This window comes from Pristis pectinata, chromosome 3 (assembly GCF_009764475.1).
Source record: "Pristis pectinata isolate sPriPec2 chromosome 3, sPriPec2.1.pri, whole genome shotgun sequence".
NCBI lineage: Eukaryota > Metazoa > Chordata > Chondrichthyes > Rhinopristiformes > Pristidae > Pristis > Pristis pectinata.
In genome coordinates, this window is record NC_067407.1 from 51,297,221 (window position 1) to 51,322,006 (window position 24,786).

Sequence of the window (24,786 nt, forward strand, 5' to 3'; positions counted from 1 at the left end):
AAGATATCTCATCTCATTTCATCTCATTAGTCAAATTGCTACTTTGCACTGTGGCTTTGAACTTTCCCTGTAAACTTGTAACCTTGCTCTCTCCTGATCCTTACACACTCAACAGCTGGCCCGCAACCCAACTCTCTCCCCCCCAGCTCCAGCCTTGTCCAAAGCCCTAGTAATTTGACTGAGCAGCATGCTGGTCCCTGACTGATTTAAGTGAAACCAGCCCATTCACCTCTCCCTAGTGCCAATATCCCAATAATTGCAACACCCATCTCTCACTTACAGCCTCATATACAACCCAATAACCAACCAAATGCAAGCTGATGTGCACATGCCTCAGATAACAATCCTGATATTATTTCCCTTGCAGTTCAGTGTTTTAATTTTATCCCTTGTTCCTGAAAAACTTTCAGTAGAACCCCTTTATTATACCTCAAAAAGGTAGCAATCTCAGCATTACTTCCAGTGCTACATGCTAATAGGCAAGCTGTGACTGGTAATGTAATGCAGATATCGGTGCTTGTGTTCCAGCTTTTCTCAATCTATGCCAATAATTTAGCTGACAGAACCAAATGTCACATTTTCAAGTTTCTCGCTGGGATTGTGAGCATGGCAGAGGATGTAAGGAAGCTTGAAAATAATACAGATATGCTGAGTGAGTGGGCCAGAACAGGGCAGATTGGATAAAATGTACACGTCACAGAAAGCTGGGGCATTTGTTAAATGGCGGGGGACTAGGAAATGTTGATTTTCAAAGGGACCTACATGTGTGTACACAAATCACTGAAGGCCAGCAAGTGACTAAGATGGCAAACAGTGTGTTTAGCCTTTTTTATTAAGGGGTTTGAATACAGGAAGTTTTGATGGAGTATTGTGTATAGTTTTGGTCTCCTTAAGATAAGATATCTTCATTAGTCACATGTACATCGAAACACAGTAAAATGCATCTTTTGCGTAGAATGTTCTGGGGGCAGCCCACAAGTGTCGCCACGCTTCCAGCGCCAACGTAGCATGCCCACAACTTCCTAACCTGTACGTCTTTGGAATGTGGGAGGAAACCGGAGCACCCGGAGGAAACCCACGCGGACACGGGGAGAACGTACAAACTCCTTACAGACAGTAGCCGGATTTGAACCCGGGTCACTGGTGCTATAAAGTGTTACGCTAACCGCTACACTACCATGTACCCATGAAAGGATGTATATGCTACAGAGGGAGTGCAGTGAAGACTCATTAGAATGGATCCAGAGATGATGAGTTTCCACATGAGCAAAAGCAGAGATTGGAATTGTACTCAATAGAGTTTATAAGAATGAGAGGAGATCTCATTGAAACATACAAAAAAGGGCTTGACAGACTAGATGCAGGGAAGATGTTTCTCCTGGCTTAGGGGTCTGGGACCAGGGGACACAGTTACAGAGTATGGGGTAGGCCATTGGGGAATGAGATGAGGAGAAGTTTGATTCCCTGGAATTTGCTTCTCTCATGGACTGCACAGGCTTAGTCATTGTGTTCATTCAAATCACTGAAGGGAATCAAGGGATATAAAGGAAGTCCTGGAAAATGGTGCTGAGGTATGATCTTAATGGAGGAGCAGGCTCGAAGTACTGGAGAGCCTAGTCCTGCTCATATTTCTGATATTCTACCACTGTCTCTTGTTCCTACAAAAAGCTGGAACCTCCCACTTCCATTTCAAGTTTTTCTCCAGCACCTGGGAGATGCTTTTAATCCTTGCACCAAGCTGAACAGCTTCCTGGACTCCAGAGAACAGAAACTATTCTGCATCACAGCACAATCCCAAACTGAAGCACATCACTTTCCATTCCTGGTCACTTTAATGGTCGTAGTACCATAGCACTCCACCTAGATTGCCAAGGCTCCTAAACTCATTGCTCTAATAGGGGCAGTTATACACTCAACCCATGTTATACAGCACACAATGGTATTAGTCTTGGTTTATTATTGTCACATGGACAGAGATACAGTTTTGTTTTGAGCACCAGCCAGACAGATCATGCTATACATAATTACACTGAGGGGTAGAAAGAAAACGGAATGCAGAATTTAGTGTTGCAGTTACAGAGAAAGTGCGGGGCAAGTAGACAATTAAAGTGCAAGGGCCGCAATGTGGCAGATTGGGAGATCAAGAGTTCATCTTTTAGAGTGCGAGAGGTCCATTCAAGAGTCTGATAACAGCGGGATAGAAGCTGTCCTTGAGTCTGGTGGCACATGCTCTCAGGCTTTTGTATCTGCTGCCCAATGGGAGAGGGGAGAAGAAAGAATGACCGGGTGGGAGGGGTCCTTCTTTATGTTGACTGCAGGAATTGTAGACATACTCAGTGGAGGGGAGGTTGGTTTGCATGATGGACTGGGCTGTGTTCACAACTCTGCAGTTTCTTGCAGTCTTGGGCAAAGCAGTTGCCATACCAAGCTTTGATGCATCTGGATAGGCTGGAATATCCTCAGTGAAATACAGCATGTTGGATGATGTATGAGCGATGTATAACGTCAGTCATAAGCAAGTAGGTGTGGTGCAAGACCATAGACTTAAACACCATGTCGGTTAAACACCACACCAATGTTACACAGCGTGCCAGCGTAAACACGAAAGCAGAACTCGGAGTTGGGAACCCAGCCAGAGATATACATCCTGCCAGTGTTAAATACCGTGACGGAGTTAAAACACTGTCAGAGTTAAGCGCGACGACAGATTAAATCACATGCCAATGTTAAATAACACACCAGAGTTAAACATCATGACAGATATATACACAGCGTGCTGGAGATACGCACTGCGTTGGGTGAAATGCCATGCCACTGTTAAGTACCATGTCAGAATTAAAACACTGTGACAATGTTAACCGCTGTGACAGATAAACACCATTGCATAGTTAAACACATGTCAGATAAACACCATTATAGTTAAACATGCCGGGCTTAAACACCAGGAGAGTTAACCAGAGTAACCATGGTAGAGTTAAACGCTTTGCCAGAATTTAGCAACGTGCTTGTTAGAAATGGTGCCAGTGCTAAACAGAAAGCCAGAGCTGATCACTGGGTCAAACTGAACAGCTAAGATAGAGGAAGCCCATGCTAGAGTTAAAATACCCTGCCAGAATTTAGCACCATATCTTTATTAAAGAGCAGAATATAGTTAAATTCTATGTGGGTGTTAAACACCATGCCAGATTTAAACACCAATCTGAAGATAAACAGAATGTTGGAGTTAAAAGCTTTCCAGACTTTCGACACCTTGCCAGAATAAAACATTATGCCTGAGATAAATAGTGTCAGAGTCAAGCTCCACCATGGACGAGGCATCCACCCACTATCCCAGAATTCAATATTATAACAGAGCGATATGACAGGCCAAAGCTGAAACGAGCACTCTGCTGGAGTTAAACATGCGCCCGATTAAAACACGCTAGAATTAAACACTGTGCCAGAGCTCAGCATCTGTCCAGAGGTGTACACCATGCCAGAGTCGTTCACCTACCGGCACTAGAGTGGATATATACACCATGCCAAAGTTAAATATCATACCAGAATTCAATGTGGTAGAGTTAAAACTGTGTCAGAGTGATGCAGCACACCAAAGTTGAACACTTGTTGGAATACAACATGCCAGAGCTAAACATCAGGCCAAATTTACACTCTGTGTCAGAGCTACTCATCATGTGAGCACTGAATAGCCTGCCAGGAATAAACAGCAGGCCAGAGATGAGCACTGCTTTGGAGCTAAGCACCAGGCTGAAGTTCAACACCTGGGAGGAAATATACGCTATCCTAAAACAGAACATGTCAGAGTTCAGCAAAAAGCTAGAGTCAAAGATGGTGTCATAATTAAAACCGTGCCATAGTTAAACACCATGATGGTATTAAGTGCTGAGCCACAGTCAAGCAATATGCCAGAGTAAAAACTGTGTCTGTTAACCACTACATCAGAGTTATACAGCATGTCAGTGTTAAGTACCAAGTGGAGACATACACAACTTGCCAGAGATATAGAGATACACATCATGCCTGAGTTATATGCCATGCCAAGGTTAAACGCCATGCCTGTATTTCTTATCATGCCGGAATTCAACTCCACCTCAGTGCTACAACACCAAGAGCCAACACACCATGCTAAAGATAAAACAATGGCAGAGTTCAGAAGCGTGACAGTTAACACCATGCCAGAGTTAAAAATGGTGCCAGTGTTAAACAGAAAGCCACAGCTGATCACTGGGTCAAACCACGTGAGAGAGTTAAGCACCCAGCCAAAGTTTATAACAGCTACAACAAGATGTACACCATCTCAGATTAAATAACATGCCAGAGTTCAGCAACAAGCCAAAGTTAAACACCTTTCCAGAGTTAAAGATGCTGTCGTGGTTGAAACCCAGCCAGAGTTAAAATGAGTACCAAGGTTAAGCACCATGCCAGGGTTAGACACCATGCCAGTGTACACACCTTGCTGGAGTTAAGCACCAACCGGGGGTTATCCTGCACTCCATCATTGATCACCATGTCAGTGTCGCGCAGTGTGCCAGAGTTAGTTGCCACGTTGGTGTTACATCCCATGCTGGAGTTAAACATAGAACAGGACAGCACAGAACAGGCCCTTCGGCCCACAATGTTGTGCCAACATAGCTAATACCTCCTACCTACAGAATGCCCATATCCCTCTATTTTCCTCTCACCACACCAGTGATAAAAACACAGCAGTGTTTAGTGACATGGCAGAAGCAACTAAAGTGTTGGAGTTAAACACTGTGCCCAAGACATACACAACTTTTTAAAGAGATAGAGATATACTACTACAGAGATACTCTCCATGCTGCGGATATATAGGAATATGTACCATGCCAGAGATAGGAACAATTTGCCAGAGAGAAACACGGTGCCAGACATGTGGAAATAGATACTCTGCCAGAGTTAAAGACCACGTCAGAGTAAAACACCTTGCCAAAGCTAAGCACCTTGGGAGTGTTAAACACTGTGCTGCAGTTAAATGACATGCCTGAAATAAGCACTGGATCCACATTAAACAACACGTCATAGTTTAATGAGATGCCAGAGTTAAGCAGAAATCACATTTAAACACTGTGAGTGGTTTAAGCGCTGTGTCAGGGTTAAACACCTTCCAGAGATATATGCCATGCCAGAGTTAGCTATCCTGTCACACCTGGACTCCCCGCCAGAGTTCAGCTCCATGCCAGAGTTCAGAACTGTGTCACTTAAATGCCATGCAGGAGTTAACACTGTGCCAGAGTTAAACAACTTGACAGAGAAATGCACCACAATGAGTTATAAACAACACTGCAGTTTTGCACCAGGAGGTGAGTTTTGCAAGACCTTGTGGTTGTCTGCCAAAATGTAAATGTAGCAACAGCACTCGGGAAATCGATACCACATGGGAAATATACATCACAATGGACTTATAAATACACCACATCGGAGTTACGCATCAACGCGGAGTTTGAACCCAAAAAATTAGTTACACACCGCAATAGAATTACAGATATGCCTCACAGGAGTTACACAAGAACTATACGCCGAATATAATTAAACACCATGGAATTATACATCATAACAGGGCTGTACACCACATTGGGGTAATGCACTGAGTGGGGTTCTGCATCCCTGCGGGATATTAAGCAACGCACGAGATGTATACACCACAAAATACTTATGCGCCACAGCAGAGTATTTTCTATAGCACAAACGAATTATACCATACACTGAAGTTGTGGACAACGCCAGTGTTATACACCGCTCTGGTATCATGCACCACGGAGGACTTTTACATTATCACACTACTTTGCTCCCCAGCAGGGTACATCCACGTGGTTGAATCAGCAGACAGGTTGTCTCCTGCGTCTAAACCTCCCCAAACTATCCATCACGTGAGCTCCAGCCATTGGTTTCCTGGTCCTCACAGGCCAATTAGAAAGTGAAGAGACGCACGTCATTGCACTTTTTCCTGTTGTGGCTGAACCTGACTCCTCCCCCAACGCCCATCTAAATATTTTATAGTCATTAAATGGAAGTGCTCAGCAGAAATGAAGTCGTATCCTGGAGAATTTGGTGCGGTGTTTTCGGTTGACGCCGGGAGGAGGGGGAGAGGGATGTGGGTGGAGGAGGGAGTCTCCTTGCTTAATTGCAGAGGCAGGTCAGGTTCTGATTGCAAGTTACCCTCCCCATTCCAGCTTCAAAGGCTAGCGGTGGGGTGAAGGGGCAGCATCTAAACGAAGCTAACTTGACTTAAAAGTTTGTTGCGCAATGTATGAAACAAGATGCATAATAATAATAGCAAGTCACTTGAGGGAGGCACATTTCACTCCGGAAGACTTACAAATTGAATGTTATTTGATTTTATTTCATCTTCGGAGGAAATTGCATTGGCTCAATAGAAACAAGTAAAAGCAACCTTCAAAAATGTCGGCACTAGAGAGTGCAGATGCTGGAATCTGCACCCTGCCTATTGCTTTTGTTGCTTTAAAAATGTCCCAATGTTATGTAAAGACGCCTGCATCTTAAAGTGATATCATTTCCCCTGTCCACCAAACACTCCTGTGCCCAGTGACTTTGGAGGACCTCAAAGGGTAGTGACGCTTAGCAGATGCTTCCACCCCAGGTGTACGGCTCCATGTCAGCTTCGACCTGTGGTTTCCCATCTCGGCCAAGCGCAGGAGCAGTTCCCTTGACTACTGCTCTTCTGGTTAGCTCCGCATTTCCTGTCAATTTGACCAAGATTATCTTGTCCTACATCTTCTGGATGAGAAACGAGTGCGCGCCGAGAACCTCCCAGACCAACCCCACAACCTTCTCTCTGTACAGGGTGGTCAGGTGGAGTCTACTTGAGCCCAAACGTGAGAAGCATTCCTCTGATGTAGTCACACAGGAGTCCCAAACCTCTCGTTAAATGTCAGGTACCGGCTCCTGCACGCCGCAAGCGGCCCGTCACTCTGTGAGCTGCTGGATAGAGACTGCTCGGAAATGAATGACTTTCTTCAGAGTTTTACGCTGGTCTCACAATGCACCGGTGGGAATAAAACGCAATTTCCTGCTAAAGACTTGCTGAACTTTGGAAGCCAGTTTTTGTTCGAAATTTACAGCCGGTGCTTGTGACAGACTCTGTCCGCTCGTTTTTTTTTGGTGGAACTATCTTCAGCTGATTTTTTTCCCGTCGCCTCTTTGAAGGAGGAAATCCTATTCATCTACTTCTGGAAAGGCGAGAGAAGGCTTACAGGGACATGGAGTTGTGTTTTATTCCCAGCACCATAACTGATAGAGTAAATCTGAAAAATAAACTTGTAGTACGATACAGATGAAAATCTAAAAATCAACAATTAATCGTTCTGTGTGATGGAAAATAAAATATAAACTCTTCTTTCTTCCTTATTCCCGTACGGTGTGTAAGAATATCATATAGAAAGTAAGATTAGTTCTTGTGCCTGAATTGCTGGTGCAATCAATGGTTGGAGAGACGTTCATTGTGACTGGGCCAAGGCCTCTCGGAGTGTGTGTTTTTTGTCGCATTGTGACATTAAGCTGATCTAGGAAACTATCCGGGAAAACACTGGTCCAGAAAACTGACCCAAGCAATGGCATTCCCAGATATTTGCAAAATCTTTAATGCAGCGGGCCTTTGTCACAGATGTCTTCCACTCGTCCGCAACTATTGCGCATGTTTGATTTCAAAGGTTAGTCCCTTTTGCAAGCTGTAGAGAAAAAAGTTTCCTATTCACTGGACTGCCCTCTCATCTGAACAACGCTCACTGGAAAGACTGTGGTATTTAACCTTCTGAAAGACAGAGTTCAGAACACAAAAAGTCGTAAAACTATTAGCTCAGGGAAATGTCTAAAGCAAGGAACGTGAAGTTAGTTGTCTACAACAGGGAAAATCAAACCGGACAAGTCTTTGATTTTTCTTTACCATTTCAGATCTATTTCGGAATGACGATGTTATAAAAGATAATGGGTATTGTGGTGTACTGTATTCCCAAAAGTTATTATTCTTGCATTGCACCGCTGTGACATAAAACAGTGGAATCAACCGTTTGATCTCCTGCCTGACACCATGAGAATCAAATACTTGCACGCCAGAGACTAGGAAATGTTCGAAATATGTACGTTAATAATAGCAAGCATTGAATACTGTCCTTTCAGTTTTTGCTGTTCAAATGTGGTAAAAGAGAATAGTACTGCTTTAAATGAACACCATGTAAGTGCTGTACTGCAATCCTGTCAGCGGCATGTTTTTGCAAAAATAATCCTCATTGCATTTGTACTAACTTTCACTCTAAGCATCTGAGTTTCCTTTGTTAACATCCTATTTTCAAATGCTGGCGAGCATATTGCTTACTTCCGGGATCTTCCGTTTTGTTTTAAATCTGGCCCTTTTTGGTATATATGGCTTATTAAAGCCACGGGCCAATTCGACTTGATTTGTTATAAAAAGGTACCAAATAGTTTAGTTTCCAACGGAGAGCCACCCAGGATCGCCAACTATTAGATATGTTACCGACGTGAAGAACAGTTATCCCAGGATGAACGTGGACTGAATTCAAAAAGAACAACTTTTTTTTAAAGATGCAGTGTATTATGTGTAAAACAATGACAATTCTTTTCCAATTTCTTACCGCCAGCAAGCGCTAAACTATTTTTGATTGTGTTACGCAAGTTTTTCAAACACAAATAACTGTAACAGTCTCAAATGTGTTTACATAATTGATGAACTACAGAAAACGATATTTGATCTGGACCACGTTGTTTTCCACAATACAGCTGCGTTTTGGACTCTTTTTTCTGGACAGTAGGTAATGTACCAATATGGCCATGTTCGTTACGAAATCATGGGTAGCTGGTTTGTATGGATACTTAGCTGACATGTCATCTTTACACTAGACTTAAACATAAATGTATGTGAAATGTGTCTCGCTGCTCAGCATGTTTTGTTTTGCAATGAAGAAACATTCCGTTTCCTGGTAAATGTTCTAAAGCATTTTAAAGCAAAATAGCACAGCCCCTCGGGTTCCCTTTGTTTTTTTTATTTCCGATTTGTTGCTCGTCTTTACTTTAGGAATTTACAAAATGCTTTTTAATACAAGTTACTTATTAAAACAGAAACAGCCTTGAGTCACATGTATCGCATGGTGACGCCCTTAAGCATGATACCTTTCGTGATGATTGCGTGGGAAATCTCCCCAAAACAACTTCAATGGGAAATCGCTCCACCGCATCCCCCATTATCGATGGTGTCCAAATTTTCCATTTTAATCTTGGAAAACACGGAATAGACTTTGAAGGGGCTGGGGGAGCGTGCTTTGCGTATAATTGATCCAACAAATTTAATCAGTTGAATATAAAGGAAGATAACAATTTATTAAAAGGGTAAGTGATTTCAGTCCGTGAGAAATCTTGTATAAAAAGGACAAATTTTCTGAGAGAAGATACTCATTTGTTGCATTAAGCAGGCGAATGTGTTCAATACTGAAAGCTGTTTATTACAATTAACATCAACCAATGAAAATGTATACATCACCCAAGAACAGTACTGACAATATTACATCCGACCCTTTGATAATTAAAAGAATTTAGAGAAAGTATTATCATAGCATGCACAATGTTTCTCAATTTTGATTTACAACCAGAAATACCAAAATGTAGCCTGTGGGCTCGAAGGGTTTGCGAATTTAGACTCAAAATACCTTAACATTGATAATCCCTTTCATAAGAATGTCGCTTATAATAATCATAACCAAGTCTCCACATTACAAATGGATATCAAATTAATTATACACTCAGAATCGTAGAATACAGACAAAGCGCTGCGTTTGATCTCCGAAAAAAATGTTAATTTATTGGTCAGCTTGACTGTGCAATGGCCTGTCCTAACCACATCCTAATTCTTTCAAAGTCCAGCGCATACTTTATCTTCTCTCTACATGTATGTCCACTGATAGCTTAAAAGTAAAAAATATACAACACGTTGCGTCCTACATTAGCTTAAACATTCAAGCAAATGACATTTTGGAGTCTTATTGTAGTTATGTATCTGAGTAAAGTTTTAGGATATTTAATTGTGTGTTAATATAGTCTTTGTCTTCACTGATGTTGAATTCCGATCAACCTTCCCCCTTCTTAAAATACCTAGGGAATTTTCAAACGTCGGGAAGTGTGGCTGTAATGCCCCAAGATTTGTTCTCCCTGAAAGAAATCATAGTAACAGTTTATTAAACTACAGAGCAACCTGTCCTTTCGGGGTCTTTTTGTTATGTTTTTACAAGGAAAATATTTCTAACGTTTCGTGAAAAACTATTTTGAAAAGGTAAATTTACATTGTTTGGACTTTGACTGTTTTGGCATTAGTTTTCCCTGAATTTGTATAGGTTCTGTTGATTTAGTTTCCCCTTTAAAATAAAAATTGTGGTGTCCTTAACCTACTGGAGCAAGTATTTAAATTCTAAGCCATTTTGGGTATCTCTCATCAACAACCTGACCTTATTTGCACACTTTCTTCCTGATTATATACAGTCGTGTTTCATTTGCTGTGTTAAAGCACAGTTGTTTCCTATGTTTTTGTCCCTGAAACATCTTTCATTTATTTTAAATAAGTGGCCATTCTAGAGTCGTAAATAGACAATTGAAAAAATAGAGATCGTTGAAAAGCAATGCTGGTACAAACATACAATCTATAACTTCTGAAAGAAGCTTTATGTGTTGTGTATTCATTTCAGGCACTTTTTATAACATTAGTGCTTTCTGCTTGAACTGATAAAATGTTTAGATCCTGATTTATTTATTTTAAATGGTGTTATGTCTCTACATCCACCTTTTGTATTATTACCGAATTTTTCTGGTTTCAAACGAGTTTCACACATAAGGTCACTCGTCCATACACAATTCACATAGACACAGCATGAGGAACTTATCATAATATAAACGCCGCATGAAATAAGGCTAAACTGAAAACGATCAAACAAACTGCTTTAATCACACAATTTTAATAAGATATCACAAACGTTTGGTCCATAAATATTTAAGGGGAGAACGCGCCTGTACAGTGTATTCATTTTAAAACAAAGTAACATCAACAATCTCATCAAACCACTTACTGTACTAATCATAAACACGAAGATCAACAGAAGGACCTCGAACGTACTTTTCAGCACTTAACATCGGGAATACCAACTACTCTAGTGAGACAGTGTTCATATTTGCCTTCGAGGACAAATGTAAATGCCGTTTTTTAACAGTTTTCCCAAAAAAAAAGTTTTCAGAAAAAGAGGTAACAATACAAAACTTGTGAGGTGTCAGAAGGGCATTGATTTCTCTCTCTCTCTCTCTCTCTCTCTCTCTCTCCAAACAAGGGAAACACGAATCTACACCACGTCACAGACTTTCTTCAGAAATATCATAAGGCACATGATAAAGCTGTGATGGATCCCACTTGGTCAAAAGAAGATCCTGTACCATGTTCCGTTCTTCCAAGAACGGTATGTTTTAAAATCTTGGCGAGTTTTATTAATTATTGTTAGTACCGGTACATATGACAATAACGCGTAGGCTGAACAGATGTTCACTGGTGAGTGCGCATGGGATTGGCTCTATTAAAACTGGGCTCGTTTTCTTATTTATCTCTCTCTCCCTAAGACAACCCTGCAGTTGCAGAGGCATCCTTAGTACATGGTGAGCACGCTCAGCAGAAATGAAGGAAAAAGTATGTTTACATGACCAGCGTAGAGGGAAACTTAAAAGTGTAAGATTGATGGATCTTTAACGTTTTAATCTGGAAGCCTGAAGGAAGATATCATTGGAAATGGAATTCTATTCCAGCATGCGCAGTCACCACTGCACAGTCCATTGACATTTATTTTTTTGTAAACTGCTTTTTTTCTCTACTGTTGTAAACTAGAATTCGTCAATAAACAAAAAATATATATATTCATATCAGTTATTTAACAAAATCATCCTACACAACAACAGGATTTGTTTTTGTTTTACTTCCCAGGGATTTTTGTTCTGTTGTAAAGGAATCTGCTAAAAATATTAGAAAAGGTTCGTTAAGGTAGTTTGTGACGGACTCCCGGATTCGTGCACGTCCAGGTTAGTGGTCACAGACGTCACTACTGACAGAGTGGGATTGGTCAAGTCTGTTAAAGTGGTCGAAGTGCTGCTTGGACTTAGAGCGGCGCCGGACCTGTCTGCTGGGGGCGGGGCGGGCAGTGCTGTGCCGTCAGGTTTATCAACACCCCCATTCTCCTGTCGCAAAAGGTTCCTTCTGAATTTGGCTCTTGCGTTTTGAAACCAAACCTGCAAACCAATCCCATGTAATCTTTTTACCGATTTTTTGATGCTATTATCTAATCACAATCCACAAATTATTGCTATATATATAGATATATAGATAGATATATAGATAGATAAATTATTTAAACAGCTAAAACTATTAATTAAATAGATCAGCATTAAATGGATTGGGGATGCTGATTGCGACAATGCAAACAGAAACTGGTAACATTTAATACCATTGATTCGCCTACACAATGCTAGTTATGTTCATAACAATCGTACACAAATAAAACTGTTTACCTAACGAGTTATGAACTAAAATTATTAAAATGTAAAATGAGTTTATTCGAGTCGTATGTTGCATCCACCATCATTGCAATTCTAGTGTGTGAGGAAGTGGTGAAAGCTCTCCAGGGTGCTCCAGTTATTTACCCCGATAAACAACCCTCCCCCCACCCTTCCACCCCCAGCCTCTCTCAGTTCCATAGCCCATGAAGTGATCCACGGCCCTACGGCAAATTTAATCAATTCGGGCAATGAAACGAATCAGTATCTCCCTTTTCTTAGCTGCCATACTTGAGTTGATTTTCCGATAATCGTTGTGTCAGCGGCTGTTCCCGATTGCTCATATGTATCGTGCATTAGATCCTATTATTTAATATCATAGTCAATTTTGAGACATTAATTAACAATGAGAAATGGGCGCCGATTGGAATTGTATTTTATTCTAGTGGTTAGCAAGTTTGGAGAATTGTCATTTTAGAGAAGTTCTGAGGTTTTGGATGAACTGTTCGTTCTGAGTTGTGTATTCAAAGCCTGAGTGTTGAAGTGTTCACCCTATCTTGATACTCAATAGTCTATTTCTCAGTGTAACTGAAACCAATCAAGGTGCTAACAAACTGGGACAAATAATCTAACATATATTTGAGAGTGGATGAAACATAGACATTGACTCTCAACTGTAAATCCTCGTGGTATACAGCCCCCATAACTATTTCTGTTCTTGTTTTAACTTATTTGTCTCTATTAAATGTTACTCTGTTCATGTGTCAGTACTTTGAATTGAGAGAGTTCTCTCATTGGTAACTACAGAAAATTAAGGAGGGGAGCGGGGGTAATAGGGCTTAAATCTTCTTTATAAATATGAATGCCTCTTACCTGCAAAACTCTTTTGGTGAGCCCAGTTTTTTGAGCAAGTTGCTTTAAGTCTTTCGCATCTGGGTTGTGATTTATGGCGAAGTAGGACTTCATGGTGCGAAGCTGGTGGTGTTTGAAGGATGTGCGCATGCGCTTGGTTTTCTGGGTTGGCGGGTACGATTGCTGCTCCCTGTCCAAATGGTCAGCGTCGTTTTCATTGCACCCTAGGATTCACAAATACAACCGTGCTGTGTATTAATTACCTCTCACACTGAGGATTACACCCACTGCTCGTGTGCACTTTCTTTCATTTGCTTATCTTCACTAGATGGCGCTAAACCCTTATCCCTGAAAATTGTGTTTCTATATAATGATATAATTGTTCTCAATATCAATTGTGATACAGCTTCTGTTAGCCGTACCATACCTGGATTTTTGTTAAAGCCACCTTCTATTCTACCCATAATAAAGTTTATCAAGCTCTCAAGGATTTCGACGTTTTAAAAAGTTCTCCTCAAAATATTACATTACAAATAATGTTAACGCAAAGGGCAATGGCCTTGTGCTTGTGCGGAGTAACATGTTTGATACCAAACCCATGGGAGGAATCAATTTCGTTAAGTACGTTTGCTGCATTTAATTTAACTGAGTGCGTCCACCATTGATAAAAGTTTTGCTAGTGCAATCCCAAACTAATTACCACAATAAATAATTTGATCATAATTTATTATTACGTGTTTACTTATTAATCCAAGTGAATGTTTGGTGCCCTTACTGTTAAATGCAAGAAGATACTTTGTTTGGAAATCGAAAGTCGTTTTCTGCCCATTATGTTGCTGAACTCAATAAAACTCTTATTTAAAAATTACATATCGTTCAAACTATATGTAAAAAATTAAAGTCGACCCCACACGTCAAAAAAGCTTATACTTTTTAGCAAATGGGTAGAATTGTTGCATGTTGTGACTTTTTATCCGAAAGTTTTATAGTACTTGTCGTTTACAAATAATTTTACAATGACACAAACTGTTCAGGGTGATAGCCATATACCCAATTCACACCAGGGTGATTTTAGCACAAGTCTAATTTTCAGATTTTAGAGTGTTCTCTTTAAAAGGGTACAAATAATTGGTGCAACAAGGAGACCTTTCTGGCCAGAGAAATACCGGGTGCAGTTTTATTTAAAATATCTTAAAACAAATAACATTCCTGTTTTAAGGGAAAATATTTGTGTAGCGTTCTATCCAAACCAACATCGACAGTTTTCCACCCCTATGAATCACATGTATCTCATTAAACAGCCTTCATGAGTTGAATCAAACCCATCTTCATTTTCATTGGATAGAGAATAACATGCATGGTAAGTGGTTCGAATTTTCAATTACATACGCAGAAATTAGTATGAACTACTGAAACAATCGATTTGTTTTAGATATTTTCAAGTCCATCTTTAAAAGTAATAAGGATCTCCTACAATGTCATCATTAAAAAAAACCCACATGAATATTATGATTTTCGTACAAAGTGGATAGTGGGTTCTACGCGTAGTGAATAAAAAAAACTTTTCTTCCTGTCAAGTATGCTTCAATACGAAATGAATGATATTTAAAGCGATATATTATTTTGCTTTAGTCGAAAATGAATGATAACGGCAAAGGAATATACCAATGAGTGTATTGGGTTATGGTACTTCAAGTTACGACACAATTTGATCTCGCAGGGGTGATTTATGCGTGACTGGAAACCAGGGATTCCTATGTCACGTCTAATTAACACAAAACAATTAACCTCCAGATTACGTGATTCTTCTTCCATTCATTTGAACATCAAAATCTAGCGAACGCGCCAAACTGCTTTGAAGAAAATCGCAATTAAGAAATATCTACAAAGGAACGCAATGAACTAGTATATAATTGGGTTCAGTGTGTGGGACATCTACAAAGCGTTTTTTTGTCGAAATAAATGAAATCATGTCCAGTTGTATTCACGAAAAATCGAAATGTACGGAACGGTTTCGGAACCACCAAAAACAGAACATTGAAGTGTAAGATTCCATCAGTTAAAGAAAGCAAATACCTCGGAGGTTTGCCAAAAAGAAACTGATATGGATAACAAGGGCTCCACTTCTAAGAATATTTTTTCATGAGGAATTTGTATAATACGATGTATAAAAATGAAGCACTTCTATATCGTACTTCGCACTTTCTTTGGCAGCAGGTTCTAAGTTAGGACTGGATCTTTGAAATATTATCTGTTGGTTTGCGAACTCATTGGAAATATCACTCTGGTCGTTATATGTTAAGGCAATTTTAGAAGTTGAAGATATTCTTTGACAAGGGGATGTATAATGGGCAAATTATCTAGCAGCTGGTATTTTCCACAATATTTAACACGTTTTCATTACTATTATTTTTAACACATCATTTTCTTTAAAAATATCTTTCCCCACCTTGGTTGTAAGTTGGAATATCAACTCCTAGGGCAGGGCTCTTTCTTTTCCTGGGTCTTCCTTTCTGAACGGTGCCGGTTCCGTTGAAATAAGGCAAACCGAGCCCCCCGCTCTTTGCAGCAAGCTCCGTGTAGTTCAGTTGCGTGTGATAGTCTCCTTGCACCAGGGACTCGAAGTGAACTCTGCAGTAAACCAAATTATCTTTCATGCCAAAGTGATCGCCTGTGGTTAATGTTTTGTTGCAAGTTGTACACGTGAAACAGCTCAAATGATAAACTGAGTCCCTGGCTCGCATAACCATTTCAGAGGCAGATATTCCGAGGTGGCAGCGGGAACAGCGTTGCACAGAAAATCTTCTGCAAAAACAAAGGACACAACCTTTAGAAATAAGGTGCATTTCTGCACTGGATGAAAATGCATTTCCAGCCTCAAAACTGTCAAAGAACAACAATAAATTGTATGTTATTAAATTTTTGATCTATTCGTATTTAACCACACGTTTCAACTTTTCCTTCCAATTTAAAGACCATGATTACATGGACAACACGAACTCGAGTTCATTTTATAAAAGTTTAGCAAATTGGTCCGTGTTAAATCCTGCCTGTATAAATCTGTCCATGTATGTTATGTGCACGCGTGCGCGCGTGTCTGTCTGTGCATGTGTTAGTAAACGGGCTGAGTAACAAATTAACCAGTTAACTAAGTTTGTCATAGGGACATGGATTGCACACACTACTTGGAGTCTTTCCTCTCTGTAATTGTGTTGGCCACCTTTTTTATAGTCAAGTTTAAAAATCCGATTGATCCAATCAGGCAAAACAAATCAGATTATGAAACGAATGTTGACTGATTTCATTTCAATGTTATTAAAAATCGCATGTTAGGAACTATAGAGCAAAATGGGCCTCAATGCGTTCCATTATAAATGCGATGGTTTCCTACTCACATAATTAAAAGAATAGGAACTCATTTATGTCTGTTGACGTTTGTAACGTTCTGTTGTAGCACTCTGGGATTCCACTGACCCCAGATTTTTTTTATTGTAAAGCTCAACCTCTCAATAAGACAGACAAACGTACAGTTGTGGCTTCATAATTAGTAAACAAAGAGCAGAGTTACATTTTACAGAGCTGCATTCTTTCCCTGGGCCGGGTACAGGCCTACAACAAAGAAAGTAAAAAGCACAGCTTCCCTGTCAAACCGCCGCAATCATTTCACGTCTGTTTTAACGGCAAATCCCCATTAATGCGGCTGTCTATTGGTGACCGCGCCAACTTCCGAATCTGTTTAAATATAAAGAAATAACCAGTTGTCTTTACATGGCGAATTGTAATACCGAACTGCTTAGTAGTTCGCTGGAAAATAAATACGGCTTACTGCAAATCAGCAGAGAAAGCCGGACCCTAATTTGATAGAGTTAAGTCGTGCGTTAGTAATCTTCATGTGCAGAACAATCTGCACGATTTGTTTTCAGAACCTGAAACAAGTGTGTTTGATTACCTGTAGTAATCCTCCTTGCAGTAAATGCTGCCGTCCTTGGCGAAGCAAGTTAATTCTGACTCCAGAGCGAGTTTACATTCACAGCACTTTAGACACCTTAGATGCCACTGTTTGTCTACAGCCAGCAGGTAATACCTATCAGCTATTTTACCACCGCAGCCGGCGCACAAGGCAGGTTTATCCGAATTAATAGAAGGCATGGTCTGGAAGCAGAGATTTTAAAAGCCGGTTAATGTCAAGTTGAAACGTCACCATGAACAAATGTGCACACAAGACTAATAAACAGTAAGCGAATGTTACCAGGAAGAGTCCAACGATTTGCATAAAGACTTAAGTAAGCCAGTAAATTTTATGTTTAATTTGCTGTCTCCACTGTAGCCGTTAAGCATCACGAGTTATCATATTTTACATTATACAACACAGGATAAAGTAAGCGTTACTCTGCTAAATCTTTCAGGCGTTATTCGCAATTATTGAAACAAATCTTACTGGCGAGTATTTGAATAAAGCGTAATTTCCTTTTGCGAATCGTATTTAGTTTGTAAATACGATTTCCATTCGGCAATACTAAAAAGTTAAATCGGCAAGTGTATTGATACTTAATTCATTGGTTATAACGCACTTGTTATTCGATGTGTGTGGAGGAATAACCCCATAGAGTAGGAACCTACGTAAATTCACAAGGCGATTGATTATCTGCATATTTTTCTGCTACAATTTAATTTTTCATATGTAGCTTTATTCACCAAAGCAAATTGGCCAGCAGACACAAAGATCTTTTTGTCGCTGCGATGTACTAAAACCCTGTCTTTCGTACATTAAATGTAACAGATTTTTTTTATATAAAAAAAGAAAGAAATACGCTTAACTGAGTCTCTCAATACAGAAACACTTCAGGACTGAAGAAGTAAATGAATTGTCCGTGTTTCAAAAAATAAACAGGTCTGGCTGTTGTTTTCGCTCTTACCGTTTCTCTTCCGTTCATCTGGACTCCTTTGGCCAGACGGGAATCCGTCTTGGATCTCCTTTCCATTTCCTCCATGATTCCCTGGATCTCTCCCCCAGAGATTCCGTGAAAAAGCATTGCTGATTGACGGAAAGTACACGTGTCTTCCACGGACCTGGCTCTTAGCACTTCCATACAGACCCCGACTTAAACCATGGAACAAACTGCCACAAGACAATTAAAACAAAAAATAAACCGAGAGTCTCTAACGGGGAGAACACAACACGTCAAAATCTTCGGCGGGCGGGGGAAATGGTCATTACTGGCTGCTGCCGGGGATCATGCAGTGCCAAGGTTTCTGAGAGAGGCCGTCCCTATAGACTGGTTTTAAATAACGGGTAAACAAGAATGTTAGGGTGATTTTAGCAGCATTCCCCTGACTCCTCAGCTCAAGTCCTTGCTGATCCGATTGCAGCTTACTGGTTGGGAGCTCACAGTTTTGCCTATTTGTCGCTGCCTCTCGCCAGGGCACAGTGGGATAATTTGGTAGGAGGAGTTCGATAGACTGCCACCTAATCCTTTTCATTACAAAACCCTGTCATACTCTTTTCATTGGCTATTGACGGACGGTCAATGACAACTCCAGGCGGGTTTGGTTTTCCAATGTGGTTAGTTAACGCGACTTCCCGATTGGGTAACGCGAGAAATCTGAGGGTCCTTTTTATTATCTTCGGAGCAACAGGTATTCTTGAATAGGATAATGCATTTCGATTTTTTTTTGGAAAAAATATTTGCTTTGCTTTGTGAAAACAGCAATACAAGCTGTACAGGAGAAGTGTCTTTTATGCGAAAAACGAAAGCAGTTCATTTTAAAGAGAATGCTACATTAATCAACAACCACGATCTTTGCTTGTAAAAGATAAAGCGCACCGCCTTTAACAACAATTTAGTTAGATCAAGCTGGTTAAGTTCAGATACTTTCTAAAAAGCATAAGTGATATTAAAGTTGCTTGCTGATGGTCTACATTTAAAATTCAATGTTGGTAGTGTGGCACAAAGTGGACCAGCTTGCTTCCTCTCCCCTCCCATGAATTTAAAGGTCAGTTGGGTCTGGAAAGCAAGTCAGAACAACCGCGCATTTCTCCGGTCAGTATTGTGCCGAAGTTCAAAGCATTTTATTGTGTGTGGTCACGCAGAGTGACAGCTCCACTGTGAAAATCAGCGGCCGCTGCCAGCATTGGACAGACGGAGCTTGCAAAATGTTCAGCTCAACTAGCACGTCATCGCATAGTTCACTAATAGCCCCTCAAGCCGGAGCACTGCTTTTTGAAAGTGAGGGCTAATCTGGACTGCATTGATTTCACAAAGTTAAATAGCATGAGAAAGGGAGGGGTTTGACTTGACCCGTTATATATTTTTAAAAGTTTTCCTTTTTTATCTATAGGGATATGTGTTCCCGTTTATGAATGTATGATACTTATGATAGAAGCATTAATGCGGAGGGCCGGGACCTGTGATACCCGTTTGTTCCGTGAAAAGTCCCTCTCCGGCCACAACCACTGAAATGGTTGGAATTCTAAACTGAGAAAACACTGAGAATGCCGGCCAAGCATTCTTTGATTCCCAGTTTGAAGTCAAACTGTTTAGAGGACTGTGGTCAAGAGAATGGGAATTTGTCACAAAATATCTCCTGCTAAATAGGGTGTGTGTGTGTGTGTGTGTGTGTGTGTGTGTGTGTGTGTGTGTGTGTGTGTGTGTGTGTGTGTGTGTTGGACTTCATTCAGCTAATTTCTTGGAGACGCTGCGCGCCTGCGTGAGAATGCACGTGCGTTTAAAGTCAACATAAACTTATATATTTCATACCTTTGAACGGCTTTAGTAACGCTAGCATTAACATGTTCGTAATGATTCAATTGGCACGAGGGATTTACTCAAGCCTGCAATGATACGTGAAGGAGTCCTGTCATTTCCGCCGATCGCTGAAACAAATCGGACCCTAACGTTTGCAACATTGGGGATACCTCATAGTTCAAGCCTCCACATCTGTCTGCGGAAGCCTACGCTACAAGAGGGTGTGACCACAAATCTGTTTAGAAAATGGGCAACGGCAGGCCCCTGTGGATTCCTACGCCAGCACATGTGCAGTCATCTATATTTTATCATCCACCTCAGAGCCCGGGATTTCGGGTCTTGCGCCTAGATTTTTCCCCTCAAATTCCAAATCCTTGGCAAAAGAGCTCAATCTTCAATCCAGTCTAGAGTTAAAGTGAAGTTTGAAAGGGAAGAGTCTTGAAACGCACATGAATAGCATGGCCCTGAATCATGAGGCGGTATACGGATGTCTCGTTTGAATCTACCTCCTTTCCCTGTATTCTCACACCCAGAGTCTGAAGGGACACGGCCATGCACCTTCCAACTGTTGGAAAAAATATTAATGCCGTTGCTCTGTAGTTGCAATTCGAAACCGATGCAGAAAAAAATGTTCTGAATATTGAAGTGGCTTTTCATACTTGCAGTTTATTATTAAAAACGACACACAACAGGAGAATTATTCTAAGCATTGGTCATGACTGGATTTCCCCCCCCCCCCCCCACCCCCACATACCGTGGGCGTTCTTTGGCGATTTTAAGTTAACCGATCAGGTAATGCTGTTTTAAATGCACCTTAACGCAGAATTCGATTGGACGGACCTGTACCTCTCCGTCCCACGAAATCTAGACTACTTTGTTCTGAATATGTGGTAAATTACGCCCCCTTTACGAAAACGTCGGAACTTTGAGAGTTTCGAGGTGCAATTGACATGCGATAGGATCTGGGACAAGGGAACAGGCCATTTCCTCGTTACATGGAGACTGGGTTCTGTTCGTTGACAACACTTAATCGTGCTCTGCGGAATTGCTAACTGTATTTCAAAATGACTGAGTGTGTTACTAAAAATTACACTGTGTCCCATTCGCAAATGTTTACTCGTTGTCAAAAGCCTGCACTTAGTTACCGCTAGGTACTTTGTTAATATGATTAACTCAGTTTTGTCTCTAACACTTTTGTCATTTCTGCCTCTCACGGCTCTCCGTCTCTGTCTTTGTTTCTTTCTGTCTTTGCCTCCCTCTGCCTCTTCCTCACACCCCATATGCCTGTCCTGATATACGGTTTAAACTAATTGGTTCAGAATAAATCCTCTGACTAGCTGTTTTAGCCCCAGTCTTGGCCGTGCCAGCTGCCGAGTGTTTGATCACACCTATATCCCGGTCTGTATGGGGGTTCCTGTCTATGGAGTTTCTCTTCTCGAGTTCCCTTGGGATCTCACATACAACCGTTAGATCGCGTGCAAAACATACAGATTAAATTTCCCAGCAAGATGCAAGCTCGTAGCCAGCATCGTACCTGTAAATTAACTGATAGCTCGCTCTTTGTCCCTTAGTTACAGCTGTAAGCTGAACATTTATTACATGGAGGAGCTTTTATTTTTAAACAGATTCAATTAGCAGTGTGCGCTGCTTAGCGGGTACGTACACTAGCCAGATTGCCAGAGTTTAGCTCATAAGGCACAATTTCATGTGAAAATGAAGTCAATCAAGTGAAATAAGCAGTGATTTGTTTGTTGCTGGCACGCCATACTATGTGCAGCAGGGCTGTTATTTGCTGTAAGTAATGCAATTAGCCGTTTTGTACAGAAATCAATGGCTTATAAATAGAGCAGTGATAGCTATACATGTGCGCAGAAATACTCAAAAGGAAATCCCCATTATCCCTGAGGATGTTTTTCATGTTGCTGTCACATGTTAATAGTTATCGACAATTATTTTCATTGCAATAATTTTGCAAAATTCAGTTCTAAAACAAGAGTCTGTCATTGCTACCAGATTCCCGATAACAGAGAAGTAAAAGTTCCACGTATAAATACGCACTAAATTGTCCGCGAGATAAATTTAAACTAGATTATTGAACGAAGGTAGAAAATGAGAAAATTATATATTGAGCTATATGTGAGAAGAATATCTGTTAATGGTCATTACAGATTGTCTGGGTGTTCTGAATACATTACATGATCTCGCCCCCAGCATATTGTTATGTGATCTAATCGCATGCAATGTTATCTGATCGTATCGCACCTAATATATTGTGGATGAGTACTATTCCAGAATTAAGCTATTGTATTAGGCTACAACCAAGCGGACCCCTCTTCACCCTTCTAAGTTCATGGCCCCTTGACACATGGAACAGTTCTAAGAGCTGAGCTGGAAGTCGACCTAATACATTTTATTTTGCACTGCTGCGCACTTCTTATTTGTCAAATCTCACCTTTTCATGTATTAGTTTTGTACTGTAACCTTTTAATGGTGCGTGTTGGGGGGGGGGGGGTGAAGGGGGAAAATTATAATGTTTAAATTCCATTCTTTCCCATTTCATGTGGACACTAATGGAGAAAATAAAGTAGGTATATGCAAATATTATTCTAAGGCAATAAACCCAACCAATAGGAGCCCGTTAAATTCAACTAATGAATACGTCTTTAACTCTAATTAACGACTATCTAATGAGGACCTTATGTAGATTCAAACAAACATCAAATATTAGGATCTCCTATGCGCCTGAAGGCGAGTTATCCTTGTAGATTTAGCAATGTCAGGTTGGCATACCAAAATAACACATTTTGTATTTCTCCAATTCATATTCGCGGATCCAAGGTGCCCACAAACACAGCGATAAATGCTTTCTAAACGCGGAGCCACTGCATAAAGAATGGATGCAAAGTCTTCTATCCGTACATCCCGACCTGACAGATAAAAGCTCAATCATAACCCAAGCTTGATTGAATGAATTCAATTAACATGCTCTGAAGTTGGAGTACTTTCTTTTCCATTTGTTGGATAATGCACTTCCTCTAGTTCTATGCAAACCTGCAGGTGCATAAGAGCTGAGGAGCTATTTTTCCATTTCGGGGGAAAGAAAACCGTTTTTAAATTTACATATCTATCTCTGCTCAATGGCACTATTACCAGTAATTGGCCGGGTACAATAACATAACTCAAAAATGGCTAAACCCATACATCTGTATTCATTTAATTAATTATGTGATCTCTTGGTTCGCTCCATCAGGCGCAGTAAGGTACACGGGGTGATGAGCTGTTGACAAGGAGAGCAGATTTTTTTTTGTAATCCTGGTATCCAGCAATTCTAAAATTATAACTTTTTAAAATGCGATTTATCTCAGCTCCATTTATCGATACCTTCTATTTAATTTACAGTTTACCCTTGCACGTTCTTAGTATACAACACAGAAATACAAATTAAGTTAACTGCGTCAATGGCAGGACGTCGCCACAACACGTGGGCTGATTATGTTTGGTGCTCAAATTCTTAGTCAACAGCTTTTGGGCATTGTTTTGTATTATAACAGGCGCGGAAATTAGCTAGATACATTGCAGAAGGCAGAAACCACTTAGGAACCAGGCTTGTAAGGAAGTGAATAATAATTTTTTTTTCCTGGCATAGCAGCGTTTTAGAAATACTTAGGAGAATAAACCCATTACATGATTATATAGCATTCGTATGTGTAGTTTTATTTAGAAGGTATAGTTATTGTCACATGGAAGGAGCTAATGTTTCAAATATATGGAGGTTGCAATATATCTTATTTAACGTTTTCCTACTTTAATTTGGATCACATGAATAAAACGTCAGCCTTTGTCCTGATAACATATTACCTTTGGCTCCCCAGTAATTGATGTTCCCTAAAGGAATATTCGGAAAGGTGAATTCGAGGGGGAATGTCCAGCTTTATTGCAATTAAATTAGCATTCCAAGGCGGGGAAACGGTGCAAGCTAAACGTTGTCAAGACAGACACTGCAATAACAGATGCAGTGTAGAGAATGCAAACACGATTAAAGTTGCAGCTTCATCATTAAAACTGCAGATGCTTTAATATACCTGTTTTAACATATCTCAATGCTTAGCTTGCATACGCAGTTTAAACACCATCAGTGCAAACATTTCTCCACAAGTCACGGTCACCTAAGTTAAAACGCAACTGAAATACTTTGGAATTTCCTATCACTAAATTATTTTGGGGTATGTATTATTCAGGAGTCATGAATTGCGGAATAAACCAATTATAACGTGAACGATTTTTAGTATGTATAATGTTTTCAGAAGAAGCATTGGTTTCAATGCCATGGTCTTACATTAACATTTTAATGTAATATTCACCACCACGGCAACTTTGACATTTAAGAATAATAATTATGCGTGAATGCATGTCAAGTATGGAAAGTATAGCAGCTCAGATAGATTTACATATAACGTTTAATTGTATACTATTGACGGCGTAAATCTATCCTAAATAGGTTAAAGCATGTTTCGAATGTAATAGTCCTCCAAAAAACAAGGTGCAAATTTATAGCACAAATAGAAAAGTAACAATTCGAAAGCGTTATGATAGAAGGTTAGTCAAAATCTTATTGCAACTAAGT

General features: G+C 40.3%; 1 protein-coding gene across 2 annotated transcripts; it reads right to left on the bottom strand.

The window, feature by feature from the left end:
- Positions 1-9,540: 9,540 nt before the first annotated feature.
- Positions 9,541-18,742, bottom strand: lhx9 (LIM homeobox 9). Of its 2 annotated transcripts, none has more exons than XM_052011922.1 (5): positions 18,333-18,742; positions 17,366-17,568; positions 15,866-16,221; positions 13,438-13,640; positions 9,541-10,194 (listed from the first exon to the last, which is right to left on the bottom strand). In XM_052011922.1, exons 1-5 carry the CDS (start codon positions 18,504-18,506, stop codon positions 10,138-10,140), a joined length of 993 nt encoding a protein of 330 aa, XP_051867882.1. In that variant the 5' UTR covers positions 18,507-18,742; the 3' UTR covers positions 9,541-10,137. The 2 variants fall into 2 exon arrangements, with proteins under 2 accessions (XP_051867882.1, XP_051867880.1); XM_052011920.1 differs by lacking the exon at positions 9,541-10,194 and adding an exon at positions 11,734-12,300.
- Between the last annotated feature and the right edge of the window lie 6,044 nt (positions 18,743-24,786).

Excerpts from the sequence above, each read along its gene's own strand:
- lhx9 (XM_052011920.1), bottom strand. The coding sequence starts at position 18,506 with ATGGAAGTGCTAAGAGCCAGGTCCGTGGAAGACACGTGTACTTTCCGT. Across the intron at positions 17,569-18,332 it reads AGATGAACGGAAGAGAAACG|ACCATGCCTTCTATTAATTC; the intron begins GTAAGAGCGAAA and ends CTCTGCTTCCAG. Across the intron at positions 16,222-17,365 it reads TGCAAGGAGGATTACTACAG|AAGATTTTCTGTGCAACGCT; the intron begins GTAATCAAACAC and ends TTGTTTTTGCAG.